Here is a 23652-nt window from a genome sequence, read left to right on the forward strand (position 1 = left end):
GGCCACACATTCACTCCCCTCTTCAGATCAATCCCTCAAGTAGACATGGTTTCCTAAAGACAGGACCTGTCTTTCACATGAGGAATCTGGGCCTAACAGGGCTTGCTGCATTGTGGGTACCTAGTACATATTTCTAGTAACTAAATTTGTAAGATAAGAATTCCTGCTTGTGTCATGTTGCATCCCTAAGCCACCATCCACAATGCAGTGCACCTTGTAGGTGCTTTGTAAATATTTGCCAATACTTAGGGTCCTGGAAGTGAGGCAGGTGTCTTGCCTGGAGACTCCTAAGCTGAAATAAAGTATTGCTCAGGGACAGGAAAACAAAATAAAAAATCAAAGAACTTAGATTCAAATGCCAATTGTACAAAAATCTGCTTAGGACTATAAAACCCCTGGATTCTGGGTTGTTTAGCCTTTTGAGATAACAAAGTATCTTCTCAGGAACCCCATGTTTGCTCTTTTTCAATCCTCCTAGGATGTAGAGGTTATTTTTGCCATTTCCCAAGTGGGCGAGTTAGATTAAACAGGTTAAGACACATGATACCCAGAACACTTCAAACAGCCAGGGTCAGGACCCAGGCCTTTGCCATCGCAGACCCAAGCACCATAAGGGAAAGGTGCCCCACTATCTCAATCAGCTGTGGATCCTAACACCAAGCACAGTCCTCAAGCCATGTGCTGCATCCTCAAATAGTTTGAATTAACTTGCTTAAGTTTGACTCTATGGTCAATAATCTTTCCATTGCACCCAAGTACCAGCTCTATTCTGTTCAGAATTGCTGGGAGGTTCCATTAAGACAACAGAAAATAAAGCCTAAAACACTAAGCAAATGTGAGATACTTTCATGCTATTGCCATTCCAGGGTGATCTTCCCCATTCCTCAGTTCCGCGGGACCCAGGGACACCATTTTACTCTTGCTCCCAAGACCTACCCTTCTTGAGCATTTCTATAGCCCTTCCCACCAGGCTCCTCCCCTACCCCCACACCCCCACCTGCTTCCCTTACAACTCTCACCCCAATCACACACACATACCTACCTTCTCCTCCTCATCATTAAAGTAATTTATCTTCTCCAAGATGGTTTTGGCGAGTTTTTCCAGCCAGTCATCATCATTGATGGCCACTAATGACTGACCTGAAAACTGAGAAAGAGGAAGGGAGGAGAGAGCCACAAGGAAAGGTGGGTAAGTTTTTCTGCCTCATAGAAGTGGGGTGAGACAAAACCAAGAGTCAAGGGCACTCTCTGGAAATATAGAGAGAAAAATTAAAAATGGGGTCCGGCTTGATCGAGGACTCAACAACAACACTAGAATAATGGTCATGACAAGTCGTATATGAAGCAGGCCCTTCCAGGTCACAAGGCCCTCTCCTTTATCACCCTATTGAACTGTGCAAAATAGCAATGATCATTTCCAGTTTGCAGATGAAGAGGCAGTAGTCTGGGGGAGGCTAAATGACTTGCCCAAGGACACACAATCAGGGGTCTTTCCTTGCTCTTCACCAAAGGTTGGGCCTTGTGGGGACATGAAAAGTGGGTCAAGGCTTAAGAGTATCATCAGAGGCTCCAATATAGAGACCAGGCAGCATGAATGGCCAGACAAAGTTCCCTTGGTCACGGAGGTTCCATGATTGTAGCCTTAGCCGTGGTGTTCCCAGATCCTCTCCTCCCCCAGGATGCTGAAGAGGGAACCTCACTGGGTGGAGGGAGGTGTCTCTCGGGGAGGGCCTCACCTGGAGGAGTCTTTCCTCCCACTCCTTCTGATTCAGGGTCTTCTCAGTATTATCTGGAAAAGATGACAGTAGTGGTGCCCACCAGATCAGAAGGCCCCAGTCAGGGAAAAAGTGCCAACATCAGAACATTCTACCTCTCATCTCACACTCACTACAACCCAGCAAGACAACTGCTAGCCCACTTCATGAGGCCCCAACAGATGAGTGACATCCCAAAGGTCAGACACCCATAGCTGGTCGGTGTCTGTCAGAGCAAGGATGCAAACCTGGGTCTGTCTTAAAGCCTATCACACTCTCCCCTAATCCTCCACCAACATGAAGGAGCAGTAGTCACTCTGGAACTCTAGAGATACAGAACTCTGAACTAGAATTTGCATCACACATCACATCCACTAGGCGAAAAGCAGCTATTCCCACACTTCCTCAACCCTAACCGGATCCTTCCTATTCCTTGTGACTCCAACCCTTCTGGAGTTTCCCCCACTGCCCCAGCTCCATCCCTCCACACTCCCAGCACACCCCTCACCATCCAGGATCTGCAACATCTGGGGTATCTCCTTCTTCCAAACCTGGCCCACATCTGAGTTGATAACAGGATGCAGGGAAGTGATAGGATGCAAGGCATATAAGAGCCTTAAGGAGCTCACACCAAACTCCTTTTCTCTGTAAGGCTTCAGGGAAAGCAACTGAGAAACAAGAAAAGCAAACAGGAGGCAGAGAAAAAAATTTAAGAGAAGGAAGAAAATTAGAATAAAACCACAGAAGGATAGATCTGAAGCTGAGACCTTCCCCACTTGTTAAACATGTTCTCCAAAATGCCCTCAAATAAAACCTCTTCTGCCATGACTCCGGGGGGCCAAATTGGCCCATTACTCTGCTAAGACCCCACTGAATCTGTAGGTTCCTGTTGATATACTTATTACACTGATCTGTAATGACTAGATTATTGTCATTTGTCTCCCTCATTACAACTGTGAACACCTCAAAGGCAGGTCTGTATCTGGTCCCTCCATCCCTCCAAATATTCATAATGTCTGTCACAGTGGTGAGCAGACAGGGATACAAAACGCACTTATTGAGAAAAATGGCATCCAGAAAGGCATGTGCACTTATCCAAGGTCAACAGAAATAGGTTCGCCATTGAGCCACAGAGGAGACAGGTCAGGCATTTTGCATCTTACCTTCAGTTCCCAGGCTCCATGTCCTACCACTTAAGCTCCAGTTCCCTCTTTCATGCTCTTGGCCAAGACTGCATCTCCCAGGGACTGCCATGATCCTTGGCCTTACCTCTTTATTCCATATCCAGCATAACACTTAGAGTAGAGTAGTTCTCAAACTATTTAGGGATGACTAGATGGACGGACAGACAGATGAGTGATGGTGTGTGGATGAATAGATGGAGACAAGAATATTCATCCCAGCATCACTTACCACAAGATAGGTCAGTAGTTTCTGAGGGGAGACGACCTGGTTAGCTGAGAAGATAAAGGAAGGGTACAGAGTCAGTGCACTGGCAGCCACCATCAGAGCCACACAGGAGGAAAAAATGCAAAGTGGAGAAGGAGCATCAATGCCAGTGCATTGTCCAATGCTTGTGACATTTTTGACTCAGAAAAGGGAAAAAAATCAAACAGTATATTCAATTTAAAAATAAAAATAATAATGAGCTGAATGACACCCTTACCCCATCCCTAACTCCACCAGGACTACAGGTCAGAGATGGGGTAAGTATGGGGTAAGTCTCCAAATCAGGGCCAAGGGAAAACAAAGGATCAGGAATGCCTGTGGACCCATGACTTTATAATTAACCAACAGTGTTTTCACATCTTGACTCCGGTGCTTCAAAATAAAGACTAGTGGCAGGAAGAAACTGTGTCCAGGGCTGCTTCTCTTTCAGAGGAGGCCCCTTGTGGATCATAAGGGGCCAAGAGGTCTCAGGCTGTTGCCCCGACCCTCTGCTTTCTCACTCATGCCTGGGCCAAGTCCCCAATGCAGCCTTACCCACATCATAGTTCTGCACCCCTCCCTCCTCCACCTGCCACCCCCACAGGGTCTCAGCTGCCTCCCACCCCACCAGGCCTGTCCCTGCCTGGATGCTTACAGATGCCACCTGTCCAGAGGCTGCCCCTCCCCTGTACTCACGCATGAGGTGGAAGTTGCTGAGGTAGGGGACCTGGCCCAGGGTCCGTGCCTTTAGAGCTATCTCTGTGGCTGCCTTACTCAGAGTCACAAAGGCCAAGATGTTGCTGGGATGACACACCAAGGTAATCAGTATGGGCAAGGACACCTGGCAAGGGACATGCCCAGAGCTTCAACACCAAGAGCAAGGCAGCCCCAATCATATATATCTTGTATTCCTTTCCTGGTTTCCTAGAGGGGTATTTGAGATCTGTACGTACACCTAGCATCCCTCCCATTCAACCATATTCTGTCTTCCTTCCCTAGCTCCTTCTCTCCCTCCCTTTTACCCTCTCTTCTTCCCCCTTTCAGCTGATATTAGTGAAATGTAACTGAGGTGCTGTTAAAATAACACTAGGAAGGAAATGATTACATAGAGGGGCTTTGTGAAATCTGGAACTATGAGACTTTTAGTTGCCTTCATGGGGAAACATTCCAGATGCAGAAAAAAAATGCTAATGGTCAGGAGACGAGCTTTTCAAGAGTGAGAAGGACTACAAATCCAGGGAGGACCATAAATCACAACTGTTTTCCCTCCTGGCCCCTCTTCTCAGTTCTGATCCACGAGTCAGTGCCTAAAGGCAGCCATGAATACTTGGAGGTTCTGTGAGCATGCCGGGCACATGATCTCCCCTTTTATTACAGAAGGAGAGAGTGTGGTCCTGAGAGCAGTTTGCTCAAGACTCTACAACTAGAAACCAGCAGTAAGACTCAGACTCAGGCCTCCAGTCTTGCTGCCCAATGTCCTCCTTGTACTCTGCCAAGCTGCTTCTCAAAGGGGGCCCCAGCACCTGAGGGGAATAGATGGAGGTAGTGAGGAATGGGAAAGACAGAACAAGGAATAAGATGGAGGGGGAGTGGAAGATGGGGCAGAGTAGTGATCTGGAAGCCAGTAGAAGAGGAAAAAAAGCCCTTTGACTCCATTTAGCTGTACCATCTGTAGGATTTTGAAGCACATTATTCGAATATCCTCTTCATTCTGAGATAAGAAAAGGAAAAAGTTGAAATCTGAAGTCAATGTGAGGCCTTTACTGGCTTCCTCCCTGATCAGGGTCCTAGGCACCGAAGCTCCTCCACATCTTGCCAGCTGTCCCTCCCTCTTCTTGCCCTGGTGTTTTTAACCCTGTCCTTTTTTTCTTTCTGCCGCCCTGAGGCTTGTTTCCCTTCGGTGCCCTCCCTTGCCTCTGGCCTGTACTCACTGAGGAGTTGGACTGGCTGAGCTTGATGAGGTAGTCAATGACCACGTTCCCCTGGGACAGGGTTAAGTAGTCATACTGGCTCAGGGTCTCAATGAAGTTCAGGAGGGCTCCACGCACCTGTGGGGGCACAGACCATCACAGGGCAAGACTGGGATTGATATCTCAGGGGTGGCTGACAGATCCCTCATGTTCCAGTGAGGACACAGAGAACCACTCCAGATCTCCCTACTCCAAATCTCCCTACTCAAATCTCCCTACTCAAATCTCCCTACTCAATCTCCCTACTCCAAATCTCCCTACTCCAAATCTCCCTACTCCAAATCTCCCTACTCAAATCTCCCTACTCCAGATCTCCCTACTCAAATCTCCCTACTCCAGATCTCCCTACTCCAAATCTCCCTACTCAGATCTCCCTACTCAAATCTCCCTACTCAAATCTCCCTACTCAAATCTCCCTACTCAAATCTCCCTTCTCAAATCTCCCTACTCCAAGCCCAGTGTGACTCTTCTGTTGACTCAATGGTCATGACAGACCACCTGCCAATGAACCTGACCACTTTAGTACTCTGTCCTGAAGTTTCAACCCACTTCAATTCTATCATCCTCCTATAGAATGCTAAGTACTTTTTGTCCCCAGAGACACTGAAAATGGCAGGAGTGTTAGGGAGGGGACGAATCTGAGTTCAGGAAGGTTCCTATGTTGTGGCCTTCCAAGGTAAAGCCAGGGATGAATCTATCACTGCTGACAGCCCACCCTCAAGACCCCACCTATACATTAATCTTCTAGGGATTTAGGCCTCTCTTTTTTAGGATAGTGTCATTATTCTCCACTTGCTACTCAAAACCGCTGTCCCTGCTTCAGCCACCTCAGTGCTCTGTCCTGCTCAATCCAGAACTGGGAGTCTCTGCTGCTTCCAGCCCTGGCAGTGGAGCTTGTTCAAAATACAGCTTGTCAGGATCCCACCCCAGTCATGATATGGAGATTTTCTCTCAAAACAAAACAGCAGTTGTGTGTTCTCAGGGATCTAAATTAATGTCATTTAGAGCTGTGTCCCCACCACACTGGAGACACCACACTGCTGCCCACAGAAACGGTTCAGAAAAAGGCTGTTAAGTACTGCCCATTTCTCAACTCCTTCTCAGGCTCTGAAAAACTTCAGTGTAACCCAAGGACAGAGGTCTCAGGACAGAACTGGACTGGCTGTGAGACCTTCCTCATTTCCCATCGCCCTCCCCCTCTCCATTTTATACCATCTTAAAGGCTCAAGAAAGCAATGGCCCTCCCAGGACAAACATTCATCCTCTGCTCACTGGCTTGAAATCCTCCTGTATCACGATGATGACAGAATTTATCACCTCACTCCGCAGTTTCTCTGTCTGGGACACTAGAGAAAACACATACATGCAGCTAGAGGTCAGCTTCCTCCCCCCTCCTCCTCTGTTTCTGGAGAAAGATAAGAAGACAAATGGGAAGAATTCCAGGCACAGTACTGGCCTCCAAGGCTAGGTGGAGTCTCCGAAGGCATCTCAGCCCTCCCTTGACTCCTAAGCACCCTGAAAATGATTAGCCTGGACTTAAAAGTGATCTGAAACAGTACTTTCATCCAGCTGGTATCTAAGCCCCATTCCTTCCAATCTTCCATGGCTAAACATACAAATTCATCTCCCCAGCCAAGCTGTTCTACCCCACCTCTTCCACCTCAACCTTTACAACTTTGACCTTTGTTCTTTGAGGTGAATTCCCTCTCCTGATATACTGTTGCAATCTCCTTCCTTCTCTGTTTTCAGTGAAATTACCTACATAAAGCCCCTCCCAGCTACCCTGATAGATCCCTTCTCTGTATCCCTGTCATACCCTGCCAACATTCATTTCAGTAACGGAGTACATACTGTCCTGCATTACTTCCCAGTGGGAAAATCCTCATCTTCTCTGTTATTTTAGTCAGGATTTTTGTCACTGTGACCACAAGACCTGACAAAAACATTTTTAGAGGAGAAAAAGTCTATTTGGGGGTCAAGGTTTGGAAGTCTCAGTCCTTAGATTGCCGACTTCATAGCTCTGGGCCCCAGGTGAGGCAGAACATCATGGCAGAAGCATGTGGCAAAGCAAAACAGCTCAGGACATAGCAACAAAGGGTGGTGCAGTGGTGGGGGCGGGGGGGGGGGACGTTGCTCTGTTCACCAGGAACAAAATACATATGCCAAAAACCTATCCCAGTGACCTACTTCTTCCAGCTACACACTACCTGCCTACAGTTACCAACCAGTTAATCCATCAGAGGATTAATGCACTGATAAGGTTAAGGCTCTCCTAACAATCATTTCACCTCTGAACTTTCTGGCATTGTTTTATACTCCATACCACCTGTTCAATAGTGAGTTTCTTGGGAGCAGGAAATGTGTTTTATGTGTGTATTCTCAGTGCCTAGCACTGTGCTAAGCACACAGTGAAAGATTCATAAAACACTTGATAGGAGGGGAAACTCTCTTGGAAAATCATACATATACCACTCAAACCAATGGCATGGTAGCTGTTCTAAGCAGCTCACCTGTTTTCTCTTCAATCCTCACTAAAAAAACACTGAAGACAGACATAACTTTTACCTCCATTTTTGAAAATGAGGAAATAGAGGTAGAGATTAAATGTAATCTGCCCAAGGTTGCATAGTTAGTAAGATGCAAAGCCAAGATTGAACACACTAAGTTTACTTTGAATTTAAAATCATCCTTTTAACTAATTCACTGGACAGTCTCCCTGAGAAAGGACATCCCCTTCCTAGGAAAGACCAAGTCCTAAAGCCCCAGGACCATCCCCATTCCCACTCACCAACATGGAATACATCCTGGAAGACCTGAAGGGCTGACATAACCCTGGCTGGATCCTTGGATTCCATGGTCTTTCGTATTAAAGATACCATCTGATTATTGTACAACTTGGCTATTAGAAATACAAGGTAATCAAGGGTAAGTTTAAGTGGCAGTTATAAGGAGGAATAAATCATATTCACAGCAAACCCCAAGACATGGGATGAATAAATTAGGGCCCATTACTAGGAAGAAAAGAAGGCAGAAGAAAACAGGCATTTGTCTAGGATTTGCCATGGAGATATTTTTCCTGAGCTACACCTTGTCCCCGTCCTACCAACCACCTGCCCCCCATAGATCAGCAAACCAATCATTCCCATCAGTGCTGTAATAATCACATTATTCTCTTCCTGAGCTGGAGCTCACCACTGGAGAAAGGGAATTGAATCCCAACTCCAGGGAATGGAATTGAAAAGAGTGGAGGAGAACCAAGGCCCATGCCCTTTCAGAGTCATTAAATTCTAAAGCTCACATGATTAACTTTCTATCTTATCTAAAAGGATGGAAGCACACACCCCCATGGGAACATGGGCCCCCACTCTAGTCCAGAGACAAAAGTGAGGACACACATACCTGGGGTGAAGGAAATGTGTTCACTTACTCAACAGGGAGAAAGCCCTCAGGGAAACGTTGTGGTTCTGCACAGAATGAGGATCTGTGTTGGTGATTTTTTCACTCACCTGTAGGAAAACCAAGGCCGTCAGACCTGGAAGAACTGAAACTATCTCTACACATGGATGGGGAAACTGAGGCATGAAGCCATGAAAGTGTGGTATTTGGCAAGAAGGAAAACCAGAAGATACAACTCAGAAACATGCTTAGCTCCAGAGGGAAGACATCAGCCAACAAATTAATTCTCTGGAAGGTATCACCCTGTTGCAAATGTTCAGTTGTCTTCTTACTCTACTCCATAATACAGAAAGCCTGGCATTTCCCATAGGCATGATGGAGTGGCTTGAACCTACTGCCCTTTTCTCAGATTTTAGGGGAAGCAACAAAGACCTGTCATCCTGGGAGACATACGATGTATCCAATTTACCAACAAAGAATATCTTTTTCTGCAGCCAAAATCCAGGCATTTGCCTGCTCCAGGAAAGCCAAAGGTGTGAATAGCTACAGACACCACATGAAAGACACCTGTCATGTGGAGATGGTAATCGAACTGGGGAAGTCATCATCTCTAAAGAAGAGAGACAAGGCAAGCCCAGGATGCTCCCAGCCCCACAGCACTCACCAGCTTGAACAGCATGTCTGTGACATTTTCTATCTGTGACAGCAAATTGACTCCTCCAGAGCCACTGAGAGTCAGAGCATCCAAGAGTTGACAAATACACTGTGTACATAAAGACAGTCAAGACAAGACTCCCAGCCTCTCCATAGACCCCAAATACTCTTTCCTCACCTCTTCAAGGTCTAAATGGTGGTCTAAATGATCCTAATGTCACGTGGCCATTTTTGGACCTATTCAGGGCAGGTTCAGGGTCTGTTTGTTCCAAAGCTAAATACTGTCATGACCCATCTTTTCACCTCACTTCCAGCACATTCCTCTTCCTCAGGCAACCACCAATCTACTGTCACTTATCTCTCCCATATTTTTAAATAAACTTCCAAAATTATTTTAATAGGACAAATTATTCTAATAGGCATGTAGGGTATTTCACTGTGATTTTAAATTCTCTAGTGTATAAATGAAGTCAGGTAATATGCCTGTACTCATTTGCCATCCCTGTATCTTCTGTTGTGAAGTATGTGTTGAAAGCTTTTATCTGTTTTTCTAGTTTTCTTGAGTTTTGAGAGTTCTTTATATATCCTAGATATAGTTATGATTTTAAGTTATTTTTTCCTTCTCTGAAGCTGATCTCTTCATTCTGTTAATAGTATCTTCAAAGAAAAGTTATTGCTTAAAATAACTTTTCTTTGAAGATATTACTCAAAATTCTACATGAAAACATAGGGAAATAGAACTTGGATTGCTCAAAGATAACTTAGCAAGAGTACTATAAACATGATCCATAAAAGGAGAAAAATGAATAAACAATATTTTCCCCATGTTTTCATGTAGAATTTTGAGTTTGAGGGTTTACTGATTCATTTTGAGTTGATGTTTATGGCATGTAGTAGGACTTGAAGCTCATCTTTTTGCGTGCAGATCCCCAATGTTCCATTTGTTGAAGAGATTTTCCTTTCTCCAATTAATTGCCTTTATATCTTTGCCAAAAATGGAATAGTATTTTGTGCCATTCCATTGATCTATGTGTCTGTCTTGATGTCAATACCACACAATCTTCATTATTGTAGTTCTGTTATCCTTCTTTCTTGAAATTGTTTTGAGTATGTTGAGACTTGTGCACTTCCATGTGAATTTTAGAATTTTAGAATTTCAGCTCATTTTTAAAAAGCCACTTGGGGGGCTGGGGTTGTGGCTCAGCAGTACAGCACTCACCTAGCACGTGCAAGGCACTGGGATTGATCCTCAGCACCGCATATAAATAAATAAATAAATAAATAAATGTATTGTGTCTTACCAGAACTTAAAAAAAAAGCCACTTGGGATATTGGTCAGGATTGTGTAGAGTGCACATATTAATCTGGGAATAATTGACATATTAGCAATATTGACTCCTCTGATCCACAAACATACCACATTTCCGTTTACTTTAAACTTAGCAATGGTTTATAGTTAACAATGAACAGATCTTTAAAATTCATTTACTTTTAAAAAAATTCTTTCAAAGATTTTTATGTGTTCCATATTTTTATGTATATGTTCATGTTTCCTGAAAAGATAGCTGCATATCTTCCTTTCCAATGCATAGGCCAATTAGGTCCAATTGCTGGATAGTGTTGTTCCAATTTTTTATATGCTTACTGGTTATCCACTTGTTCTATCAGTTATTAAAAATATGCTAAAATTTCTGATTATGGATTTGTCTACTACTTCTAGCAATTCTATTAGTGTTCCCCTAATGTATCTTGAAGTTTTATTATCAAGTTCACAAACATTTAGAATTTTTATGTGTTCTTAATTGATTCATTTATCATTATGAAATGAATTTTTATTCTCTATTTTCTTTGTTGTGAATTCTACTCTGAATTTTTTTTTTCAAGATGAGTTTTCACAATGCCAATCTGGCCACCAACTCCCGAGTTCAAGAGATTCTTCTGCCTCAGCCTCCCAACTAGTTGGGATTACAGATATACGCCACCACACTCAGCTATGGATCCTTCTTTCCTAACAAGACATAAATTACAACCAGAGTCCGTGTGTGTGTGTGTGTGTGTGTGTGTGTACGTGTGTGTGTGTTTGTGTGCACTTCATGCATACTACACTCTACCATTGAGCTATTCCACCATTCATTCATTTAGACAAGATTATTTATTGAAACAAGGTGTTGCTCTATTGCCCATGCTGATCTCAATCTCCTGGGTTCAAGTGATCCTTCTGCCTCAGTTTCTAAAATTTCTAAAGTGGAACTACATATATGCACCACCTAGTCCAAACAAGACTTCTTAATATAAGGACTAGGGATGAGCTTCAGAGAGTCTGTACACAAAATTCTATTTAAATGTGTCTTTCATCTTTATCTCAAAGAGGTCTGAGTCACAAAGCAGGTTGAGAACTGCTTACCCAAAGTTGAATGCAACCTGTGCTCTTCAGTTCTTCTGGGTACATTGTAAAACATGACTATATCCCAGTTCCTGTGCCACCTCTTTTGGGCTCTCTAGGAACTGATGACATCAAGAGTCTGAGGAATATGATGATGGGAATATTTCCATCAAGGAAATATTTCCCAGGAACAAGAAGAACTTGATCTCACTCCATGAGAATAATCACCTTCTCATCTACCCCAAATGTCATACAGCAACTGGCCCAGAAAAGGATTCTGTGCTTATACTGATTCCTCTGCCTTGAATCGCTTCCCTGACCTTGTCTGTCTTGTGAATGTCCATTTTGTTCCTTTTTTAAATGCACTTATTCTCCATCATGTCAGATTAGGCCCCGACTTCCTTAATAAGACCCTATAGAGCAATAATTAAAATCAAGAATCAACAAATGGGATGAATTCAAACTAAAAAGCTACTTCTCGGCAAAAGAAACAATCAGTGAGGTGAATAGAGAGCCTACATCTTGGGAGCAAATTTTTACCACTCACATATCAGATTACTGATCTCTAGGATATATAAAGAACTCAAAAAGCTAAACATCAAAAAAAAATATCCCAATCAATAAATGGGCCAAGGAACTGAACAGACACTTTTCAGAAGATGATACACAATCAATCAACAAATATATGAAAAAATGTTCATCTCTAGCAATTAGAGAAATGCAAATCAAAAGTACTCTAAGATTTCATCTCACTCCAGTCAGAATGAGAGCTATTAAGAATACAAAAACAATAAGCGTTGTAGAAGACGTAGGAGGAAAGGCACACTCACACATTGCTGGTGGGACTACAAATTGGTGCAGCCAATATGGAAAGCAGTATGGAGATTCCTTGGAAAACTGGGAATGGAATCACCATTTGACCCAGCTATCCCACTCCTCAGTCTATACTCAAAGGACTTAAAAACAGCATACTACAGGGACACGGCCACATTAATGTTTATAGCAGCACAATTCACAATAACTGAACTGTGAAACCAACTTAGATATCCCTCAGTAGATGAATAAATAAAGAAAATGTGGTATATATATTCACAATGAAATATTATTCAGCATTAAAAGAGAATAAAATCATGGCATTTGCAGGTAAATGGATGAAATTAGAGAATATAATGCTAAGTGAAGCTAGCTAATCCCCCCAAAAAACCAAATGCTGAAAGTTTTCTCTGCTATAAGGAGGGCTGGTTCATAATGGGGTTGGGGGTCAGGGGCATGGGAGGATTAGATGAACTCTAGGTAGGGCAAAGGGGAGAGAGGGGAAGGCATGGGGGCAGGAAAGATGGTAGAATGAAGTGGACATCATTACCCTAAGAACATGCATGAAGACACAAATGGCATAACTAACCTTTGTGTACAACCAGAGATATGAAAAATCGTGCTGTATATGTGTAATATGAATTGTAATGCATTCTGCTGTTATATATAACAAATTTAAATTAAAATTTAAAAAATGCCTACACTTTTTTTGCTGGGTTTCTTTTATTTATTTATTTTTAAGTTTTAGTAGATGGACATGATACTTTTATTTTTATGTGGTGTTGAGGATCAAACCCAGTGCTTCATGTGTGTTAGGCAAGCACTCTACCACTGAGCCACAACCCCAGCCCCATCTTTTTTTTTTTTTTTAAAGAGTGAGTGAGAGAGGGGAGAGAGAGAGAGAGAGAAAGAGAATTTTTAATATTTATTTTTTCATTCTCGGCGGACACAACATCTTTGTTGGTATGTGGTACTGAGGATCGAACCCAGGCCGCACGCACGCCAGTCGAGTGCGCTACCGCTTGAGCCACATCCCCAGCCCCCATCTTTTTTTTTAATTGACAAAAATTGTATATGCTATGGTATGCAACATGGATGTTTTATAATGTCTACACTGTGGAATGGCTAAATTGAGCAAATTAATATATGCACAATATGCTTATTTTTTCTGGTAAAAACACTTAAAAAATCTACTCTGCCATTTCAGAAATACATTACTATTTATATATGTATATATTATCACCATGTCATGCAATAATCTCTTTGAACTTTTTCCTTCTGTCTAAATGACATTTTGTGCCTTTGACTAACATCTCCCAGATTACCTCTGACAACCACTATTCTACCCTGTATGAGTTCAACTTCTTTAGAGTCCACATGTGATATCATGTGGTATTTATCTTTCTGTGCTTGGTTTGCTTTGTGAAATGTCTTCTTGGTTTATCCCTTTTGCCACAAATGACAGGATTTCCTTTTTCCAAGGTTGAATAATATTCCACTTGGTATAATATATACCATATTTTCTTTACCTACTCATCTGCTGACACATAGGTTGATCCATATCTTAACTATTATGAATAATGCTATGACGAACACGGAGTGCACCTTAGAAAAAAACTTTTAACTTTTCACCATTGAGTATGATAGTAGCTACAAACTTGTCATATATGTTCTTTATTTATGTATATTCCTTATATATCTAGTTTTGAGAGTTTTTAATCATGTAAAAACATTCAATTTTGTCACATGCTTTTTCTACATCTATTGAGATGATAATAGGTTTTTGTCCATTTTGTTAACATGTGCTGCATCCTGTCATAAATGTTGAACCATCCTTGCCTCCCTGAGAATGGTGAATGATTATTTTAACATACTGTTGAAATTGATCTGCAAGTATTTTGTACAGTATGTTTGTACCTCTGATTATCAGGGATTTGGCTTGTAACTTTCTTTTCTTGAAACATCCTTGCCTGGTTTTGGTATCAGGATAATTTTGGCCTCATATTTTGGAAGGATTCCCTTTCCTTTGTTTTCTTTTGCACGAAAACATCAGAGAAGGCTTGGTATTAGTTCCTCTTTAAATGTTTGGTAGAACTCATCAGGAAAGCCGTCAGGTGCTGTGACTTTCTTTGATGGGAGATTTCATTGCTGATTCAATTTCCTTACTTGGTCTGCCCATGTTCTTTGAGGTGCAATTCAAATGTCATCTCTTCTGAGAAGCCTTAAATTCTTACATGCAGACCTAATCTTTTCTTCTCTGTGTTCCAAAAGGCCTTAATTCAGTCCTATCTTTACACAGAACCTCTAATTATAGCATTTATCACCTAGGCTATATTTCTCATAGTTCCCTTTTTCCCCATAGAAAAAAGATGATTTTTCTACCTCCACTTGCATATCCTAGTATATACTAGTGACTCAATGAATGTAGTCGGCATTAGCACAGAGGACAGCAAATTTTTTTCTATAAAGGGTCGGATAAGCAATAAATATGTATATTTTTAATATTTTCTAATAGTCTTGTTTTTTCCTCTTATGGTCCTGGGGATGAAACCTAGGGCCTCGTGCATGCTAGGAAAGCACTCTACCATTGATCTAAGCCCCTGGCTCCAAGAAATATTTCACACTACGTCTTCCATAGGGTCTCTATAACCAACGATTCAACTCTGCTGTTTTTTAACACTGAGGCAGCAATGGACAATATATTAAAAATATGTAAATGAATGGGCACAGCTAAGTTCCAATAAAAACTTATTTTCAAAAACAGGCTTCAGGCTAGATTTAGCCTGTGGGCCATGTGCTTGTACCAAGTTCAATACATGAACTTCATGAACTAATTCCATTTCCTTATCATCCACACTGCAGTCACCTGGGAAATGTAGAAAGGCTTCAGTCTTGCTGACATCAAAGTCATTAACCGTTGTGTTAACCAGTTCACTTGGTTCTTGAGTTTGTATGGTGACATGAGGAAGAAGAGATGGCCTACTATCACCAGAGCCTGCTCTGCTACCTGTGCACAAGGAGATGAAATGAGCTGGCCTCAGTTCAAGAATAAAGATAGGACAAGTCCTCAGTAGCTTTGCCTCATTCATCTTTGTCTTCCCGGAGCCTGGCACAGTGCCTGGCAAACAGAAGGAATTTAGTAAATGCAAATAACAATTACATCATTAATGAAAAAGTGAATGGGTTTGGGTTTTTTTTTTTTTTTGGCGGGGGGTAACCAGGGATTGAACTTAGGGGCACTCAATCCCTGAGCCACATCCCCAACCCTATTTTGTATTTTATTTAAAGACAGGGTCTTATTGAGTTGCTTAGCACCTGACTTTCACTGAGGCTGGCTTTGAAGTTGCTTAGCACCTGACTTTCGCTGAGGCTGGCTTTGAACTCGCAATCCTCCTGCCTCAGGCTCCCAAGCCACTGGGATTACAGGTGTGTACTACCATGCCCAGTGATCATACAGGGTTTTTTGACTGTCCCCTTTTCTGGACAATGGGAAGAGGCAACTGAAAAACATCACTCTCCTCTTTGGAGACAGACATTGTTCCTTAACGACACTGTTTGGGCTTCAGCATCAATCCTTCAGCCCATCAACCCAAACCCAACTCCCCCCACTCCCACCTTCTCCGTGTTCTTCAGGGGCCAACGGTTGAACAGAACCCGAAGGGTGCGGTAGGCCTGGATAGACGCTGTCTCAGGGGTTATGTCCCTTTCTTCACCATCCTTAGAGCCCATATCCAGATGCTTCCGGGCACTGACAACCAATCTGCTGAGCACTATGAGAGGAGCACACAACTTCAGCTGCCCATTGAATTTTCCTTTCCCACAAAAGAATACAGTCCTCCTATACCCAAACCCAAAAGGGTCACTGGAATCCTGTGCAGGAAAACACCAACCCATTCACTCACTGACTCTCTAACTATACTTTCTTCCAACTATAGCTGGTTCTCCAGAAGCACCCACAGCATTCCTATCAAGTTTGGCTCTTGCCCCCAACCAGATGATAGCAAGCATCTGTTCACACCCTGTCCTATTCCCACTAATTTCTGCCCTTTCCTCAGGCTACTTGGATCCACATTATCTGGTCTTTTCCTGCCTTTCTTTCCTCCTATACTGACTCAAGAGAGCCTTCCCCAGGGTCATCTGAGCCTCACCATGACACATCGCCAACATATCCTCCTCCTCCTCAGCCATCCTCAGCAAGCGCAGGATATAATTCCATGTAGCACCAATGTAGGTGATCGTACCTGAGAGGGAGAAGGAATGGTGAGCCTATTCTAGGGAGATAAGCTTTCCAGCTATAGTGTACAAAATCTACATTAGGGGCCATAAGGCCTGGATTCTGCCCTAGATCTACATCCAAAGAGTCTGAGAAACCTAGAGCTAGATACAATTTATCTGGACTTCAGTTTCTTCCACTGTGAGATAGAACTACAGTTTCTGATGAGATTATCTCACAGAACTCACAAGAAAGGTAAAGCTTAATAATGGCTGCTACCATACCATAAGTCCAAACAGCCTGCTAATACACCCTTTTCAAGGAAACTTGAACAACAAAAAGCTGGGCTGTCTGAGGTCAATGTGGGGCATCTGCCTGGATTAGATCAGGACACAACTTTTACTGCCATGTCTTCTGAGCTTTCTGGGTAGTCCAACCCACATGCCCTATAATTTGAAGCCAGTACCATAAGAAAAGCTGATTTCCTCCAGTCTCTGACTTCAGATACAAGTGGTAAATAGAGGGCAGGTGTCATTTGCCTGGTGACTTATTATTTTTGATTAAGGTTGGAATGGAATGGGTTGAGTCACCACTGGCTACTGAGCCACAGAGATGGAGACTGTACTCTATGGTGATTCCCTGCCTCATCCTACTATGACACTATTTTCTTATGAGATTCTAATCAAATTCAAAACCAGTTTTCCCCCAGCAAAACATTCCTCATGACCTCCCCACTCCCTCTGTCAAGTGGGGACTTTCTACTGTGCTTGCTCACTCCCTTCTTTGTTCCTAAATGTCCTCCTCAGCCAACCAGGCTCCCAGTCCTTAACATGTTTCCTTCTATGCCATTCCTGGTCTCCAAGAACTCTCTCCTACGTTCCCATCACCCTTCAGGGATGCTGGTTTGTCCCAGTCCTACCCTAACACAACCTCAGCCTGACCCAGGTGGAGCTGTTCCATGAGAAGAACTATGGTGATGAGGGTAGTCTCAGGTCCTAACAGTGACCTACACCCAATGTCCTGTCCTCTGGTCAAATTAATTCCTCCATCACAGGGATCCATACCCTGGTAGAGGTTAAGTTTCCCCACTGCCACCAAGAGGCTCCTTGGGGGCAGGCTCTGCAGATCAGGTCTGTCCCACAGCTTGACAATGACCATTTCTGGGAAGTGGGACCCCACAGCCATTAAGACTGCTGTACACATCTCCTCCAGTTCTCCATGTGGCTTCTAGAAAGAAAGAAAAACTAACTGCCAAAGCTAATAACCAAGACACATTCCCCAGGCTTTTGAGAATCAGCTTTGGTCAACAACCAATTCTATCAAGAGAGCAGGAACTCACTTATATCAACATCACACCCCAGCCAATACACACGTTTCTAGTGATGGATAACAAGAGCTTGTTCTTAAGTCTATACAGTCTCTTGTCTAGTATTTTGTGGTGGGGGTGGGAACTGGAGTTTCCAGAGTACAGAGCTTTCTCTGCAGCAGAAAGTTAACCAATAAAATGTAAACAGAAGCAATAACTTTGGAAAATCCCTGATAGATCCAAGGTCTAGGTCAGAAGACAAGTGTGCCGGTTATCTGAAAAAGGCAGATTATCTGAAAAAGAAGAACACCTCATAGGTAGATAGTTAACTAAGAAAATAGAGCAGCAGATTAACCTAGGGTCATAAAAGTAAATATAAAAGTATGAATGTGAGTTGATAGATACATAGACAACATGCAAGTTTAGTCTAAAGGGGCTAGCAGACAGATGGGTAGTCGTAAATAGGTTAGTTAGTAAACAGATTGAGATAATTAGTTGAGTTACAGTAACAAAGATGACTGTGTACAGCATCCTAGAAGGAGATTTAGGTCACAATCTGAGGACAAGATCACACTTGAGGCCAACAGCCCAAATCCTTCCCCGTCTCCATCTCACTTGTCCTATCTCTTCACTCCATTGCTATATGTTCAAACTACCTAGATCACAATTCTTGACATGCATTAGGATACAAGACATGGACTCCAATAAACTTTTTAGAAACCTGAGTTACTCATATTCCAGGTCCCATTTAGCTTCCAAATGTAATAAGCCACCAAAAGAGAACTTCTGGGATCAGATCTTGTACCTTTCCTTTCCCCTCACACAGAGGCATAGACTCCTCACCAACATCTTCAGGTAGGTGATGATGGTATCTGTCACCTTCTGGCACAGTGCAGTTGACATTTTATTATTTAAGATTTTGACTTCTAATAGCTTGAGAGTTTCTAAGACATTATCAGCTGATACCTGTAGGAAAGAGAGAACTCAAGGGGAAAGTAATGTTGAAGGGTGAAAATAGTAAAATGGATAACAATCCCTGGTAGAGAAAGGAACAGGAAGAGCGGACCTAGGGAGTGGATTAAAGCTGGGTCAGGGTTTGTGTAGAGGTGTGGGTCAGACCAAGGACATGGGAACCAGGCCTGGAGCTGTGAATGGACTGGAGACCATGTAGTGTTCTGCTGATTAGAAATTCTCCCCATCCTCCTTGTATAGTGGTTATGTGCCCAACCCTCTACTTTGGTGGAGGTGGTCCTGCCCTGGCTGGATCCAGGAAGGTATCTGAAACATCCTCACCTCACCAGCTACTTGGAGGGCATCCATAAATTTCTTGATGTTCCTTCCTGTGATATCCCACATCAAGTCCCTTTCAGAGGTCGCTAACATAGCTGTAAATATCTCTGTAAACAACAAAGAAGTTGAGAAAGAGAGCTGTTTATTTCATTTAGGAGTTGGGTATTTCCTTGGAAGTATTTCACCATGGTATGGAAAAAATGCACACACACACAAAAAGACGTTTAAGAATAAAAAGGGAGAGCTGGGGTTGTGGCTCTGTGGTAGAGCTCGCCTAGCATGCACGTGGCACTGGGTTCAATCCTCAGTACCACATAAATGTAAAATAAAGATATTGTGTCCACCTAAAACTGAAGAATAAATATTTTAAAAAAATAATAAAAAGGGATTGCAGCTGTAGCTCAGTGTCAGAATGCTTGCCTAGTATTTGTGAGTCACTGGGTTTGCTCCTCAGCACCACATAAAATAAGGTAAAGGTATTGTATCCATCTAAAACTAAAAAACAAATTTTTAATTTAAAAAAAACAATAAGAAGACATATTTTAACTCCTGATTCCAACTCTGTTATAATATAACATATTAAGCAATCTTTAACTCCAGGAACCTCTACTTCTTCATGCATTTAATAAGTATAAGAAAGATTAACATGAGAATCAAAAATAATGGGATATGTGTTAGTAGATATCAACTTTATGAATCTACTCCAGTCTGTTGGATCACATCATTTCCCCTAAGGTCATACATGCCTTTTAAGGGACCAGTGAGTTTTAAGGGTGGTGAGTGTTTATCCACAGAACTAAAAGTTATAATTATACAAACTACAAAGCATGTTACATTAACCTGAGTCATAAGTTAATATTATTCAGAAAAAAAATAACTTAACACATTGATTAGTTGGGTCTCAGTTTACTACTATTAAGGATAATTTATTGATTTAAATGCTTCATTTGTTTTCATTAAAGACATTACTTAACCTTGCCATGCCTTACTTTACTTAAAGGGCATATGGTCATCTTTGTGGTCCTCATCATTGTATTGTAGATTTTACCTATCTCACAGAGTTGTTATGAGCATTATGTGAGACAATATATGTAGAAGAGTAACTATCATGTAGTAAGAACTCAATAAAAGCTTATTATTTTATTCACAATTACAAAATTGAGCACACTGCTTAAATCCACAGCACCACTGAAAGCAAGGAGCCATTCATTGTTGTTGTTGTTGTTTGGCGGGGGTGGGGGGGAGATACTGGAGTTGAATCTGGAGGCACTTTACCACTGAGCAACATCCCCAGACATTTTTATTGTTTTATTTTGGGACAAGATCTGATTGCTGACAGGCATGTGCCACCATGCTGAGAAGCATTCATTGCCATTTTTAGACGAGGCTATGCACATTATACCATGTTGTAGGCATGCAGGTGATACCTCCACAAAACAACCAGAAAGGAGATATATGCACAAAGGAGGAGAGGGAGGGGAAGTAAAAGAGACACAGAAAGATGCCACTTAAAATAACAAATGAACCCAAAATCCAAGACATGCAGAAAGTGAATACTATGAAAGCCGACAAAATCAACATTAATTTTATAAAACATTCTCTCAGCCGCCTGCTGTGCAGAAGGAGGAGCAGCAGAGGACTGTGACCCTGGCCCACTGCACACAGTAGAGCAACCCCATCTACCAACATGGTAGTTTCAGCTTTCTCTCCAGCTTCCATCTAGTGACAACAGCTAGGACCTACAAGACCATCATCCTGGTTCCTGTAGGCAAGGTACTGGTAACCTGTAGGGATACTCCAAGATTATAAAATAGAAACTGTAATACCTCGAATGGATACTGCTAGAGAGGAAGATATTCAGAAATTGCCCAAAAGAAACCAAGCTGATGCAATAATAGATTCTATTAACTGTACAGTAGATGAAGTATCAGAGAAGGAGTCCAGAATGTGCATAATTAAAATGATCTGCAAAGCAAAGAATGAATTAAGAAAGGAAATAAGGGCAACAATTGGCCACTCCAACAAAAACATAAGAGAGGAAATACAGGTAGCAAAAGATTACTTCAAGAGAGAGATAGAGTCCCTGAAAAAAAAAAAGTCAGAAATCTTTGAAATGAAGGATACAATAAATCAAATACAAAATTCAATAGAAAACATCAACAACAGACTATATCACTTGGAAGACAGAATCTCAGGCAATGAAGACAAAATATATAATCTTGAAAATAAAGTTGACAACACAGTGAAGATGGTGAGAAACCATGAACAGAACCTCCAAGAATTATGAGCCAACATGAAAAGACCAAATCTAAGAATTATTGGGATAGAGGAAGGCACAGAGATACAAACAAAAGGAATGCACAACTCTTCGAAATAATATCATAAAATTTCCCAAGCATGAAGAGCAAATTGGAAAACCAAATACAAGAGGCTTACCGAACACCAAACGTAAAAATTACAACAGATCTACACCAAGGCATATTATAATGAAAATACCAACCATACAGAATAAAAATAGAATTTTAAAAGCTGCAAGAGAAAAGTTTCAAATGACATAAGGGGAACTCAGCAGATTTCTCAACACAGACCATCAGAGCTAAGAGATCATGGAACAACAAATACCAAGCTCTGAAAGAAAATGAATGCCGACCAAGAATCTTATATCCAGAAAAATTAAGTTTCAGATTTGATGACAAAGTAAAAAATTTCCATGATAAACAAAAATTAAAGCCTGAACTACAGAATAGTCTTGGCAAAAAAACTCCATGAAGAAATGAAAAACAACAATGAAAATCAGCAAAGGGAGGAAGTACACTAAAGGAAAATCCAATAAAAGGAGAAATCAACTCAAAAACCAAAAATAAACCAAAATTACCAGGAACACAAACTATGTCTTAATAATAACCCTGAATGTTAATGTCCTAAACTCATTAATTAAAAGACATAGACTGGCATATTGAATTAAAAAAAAATAAAAGATCCAACAATATTCTGCCTTCAAGAGACTCATAGGAAAATATATCCACAGACTGAAGGTGAAAGGATGGGAAAAAACATATCACTCACATGAGCCACGTAACACACAGGGGTTTCCATCCTAATATTAGATAAAGTGGACTTCAAACCAAAGTTAGTCAGAAGAGATACATTACATATTGCTTGAGGGAATCATACATCAACAAGACATAACAATCATAAATATATATGGCTCAAACAAAGGAGCATCTACATATATCAAACAAACCCTTCTCGATTTCAAGAAGCAAATAGATCACAACACAATAATACTGTGTGATTTTAACACACCTCTCTTGCCTCTGGATAGATCTCCAAATAAAAACTAAACAAAGGAATTACAGAATTCAATAATACAATCAATAACTTAGACTTAACAGACATATATAGAGTATTTCATCATCGAGCGAATTCACCTTCTTCTCAACAGCACATGGATCCTTCTATAAAATAGACCATATATTATGCCACAAAGCAACTCTCAGCAAATACAAAAAAAAGGCTATGCTGTATTCTATCATTTCATAATGGAATGAAACTAGAAATCATTGATAAAATAATAGAAGCTACTCCAAAACCTGGAAACTAAATAATATGATATTAAATGAGTAAAGGATAGCAGAAGACATCAAGGAGGAGGTTAAAAAATTCCTAGAGGTATATGAGAACACTGAGACAATATATCAAAATCTCTGGGATACTATGAAGGCAGTGCTAAGAGTAAATTTCATTGCATTGAGCTCATTCAATGAAATAATAAAAAGTCAATAAATGACCTAACATTACATCTCAGAGCCCTAGAAAAATATAAATCAACACCAAAAGTAGAAGAAGACAGGAAATAATTTAAATCAGAGCTAAAATCAATGAAATTGAAACAAAAAAATTTTAAGAATCAACAAAATGAAAAGTTGGTTCTTTTTTTATTTCTTTCATACATGACAATAGTGGAATGTATTACATTCATAATTATCCATTTACAGCACAATTTTTCATAACTCTGTATATAAAGTATGTTCACAGCAAATTATGCCATTATACATGAGTTCTCTTATTGATTTTTTTGCATTACAATTCTTAATACACATTTATACTATAATTTATCATATCTCTGTTGAAAAGTTGGTTCTTTGAAAAAATAAATAAAATTGATTAAACTCTTAGCCCTGCTAACAAAGAAGAGAAAAAAACTCAAATCACTAAAATTCATGATGAAAAAGAAAAATATTGAACTTAGATCGTGGCTCAGTGGTAGGGTACTTGCCTAGCACATGTGAGGCACTGGGTCTGATCTTCAGCACCACATTAAAAAAAAAGTTATGTCATCTTTAACTAAAAAAAATTTTTTTAAAAAAGGAAATATCATGATGGACACTATTGAAATACAGAAGATAATTATAAGTTATTTTCAAAATTTATACTCCAATAAA

The 23652-nt window shown here is 41.2% G+C and overlaps 2 protein-coding genes across 4 annotated transcripts in view; both read right to left on the reverse strand.

Annotated features, from left to right (window-relative positions):
• The window catches only part of LOC308658143 (maestro heat-like repeat-containing protein family member 1), a gene marked incomplete at both ends in the record, with an annotated part of 63698 nt that extends 44398 nt beyond the window's left edge, over positions 1–19300 (reverse strand). The window contains 17 exons of the mRNA XM_081310770.1: positions 1043–1147; positions 1737–1789; positions 2263–2422; positions 3168–3211; positions 3879–4023; positions 4849–4893; positions 5114–5230; positions 6425–6498; positions 7941–8051; positions 8580–8658; positions 9213–9311; positions 15265–15405; positions 16014–16168; positions 16547–16639; positions 17676–17838; positions 18761–18883; positions 19211–19300. Of these exons, the coding sequence (XP_081166896.1) occupies positions 1043–1147; positions 1737–1789; positions 2263–2422; positions 3168–3211; positions 3879–4023; positions 4849–4893; positions 5114–5230; positions 6425–6498; positions 7941–8051; positions 8580–8658; positions 9213–9311; positions 15265–15405; positions 16014–16168; positions 16547–16639; positions 17676–17838; positions 18761–18883; positions 19211–19300 (1797 nt within the window). The remainder of the gene's footprint in view (positions 1–1042; positions 1148–1736; positions 1790–2262; positions 2423–3167; positions 3212–3878; positions 4024–4848; positions 4894–5113; positions 5231–6424; positions 6499–7940; positions 8052–8579; positions 8659–9212; positions 9312–15264; positions 15406–16013; positions 16169–16546; positions 16640–17675; positions 17839–18760; positions 18884–19210) is intronic.
• Positions 1–23652, reverse strand: part of TSPAN11 (tetraspanin 11) — a 750083-nt gene that overhangs the window by 38912 nt on the left and 687519 nt on the right. The gene's annotated exons all lie outside the window — the stretch shown is intronic.

The sequence above is a fragment of the Spermophilus citellus genome (genome assembly GCF_964194105.1).
Source record: "Spermophilus citellus genome assembly, chromosome: 10".
In the NCBI taxonomy this organism is placed as follows: domain Eukaryota; kingdom Metazoa; phylum Chordata; class Mammalia; order Rodentia; family Sciuridae; genus Spermophilus; species Spermophilus citellus.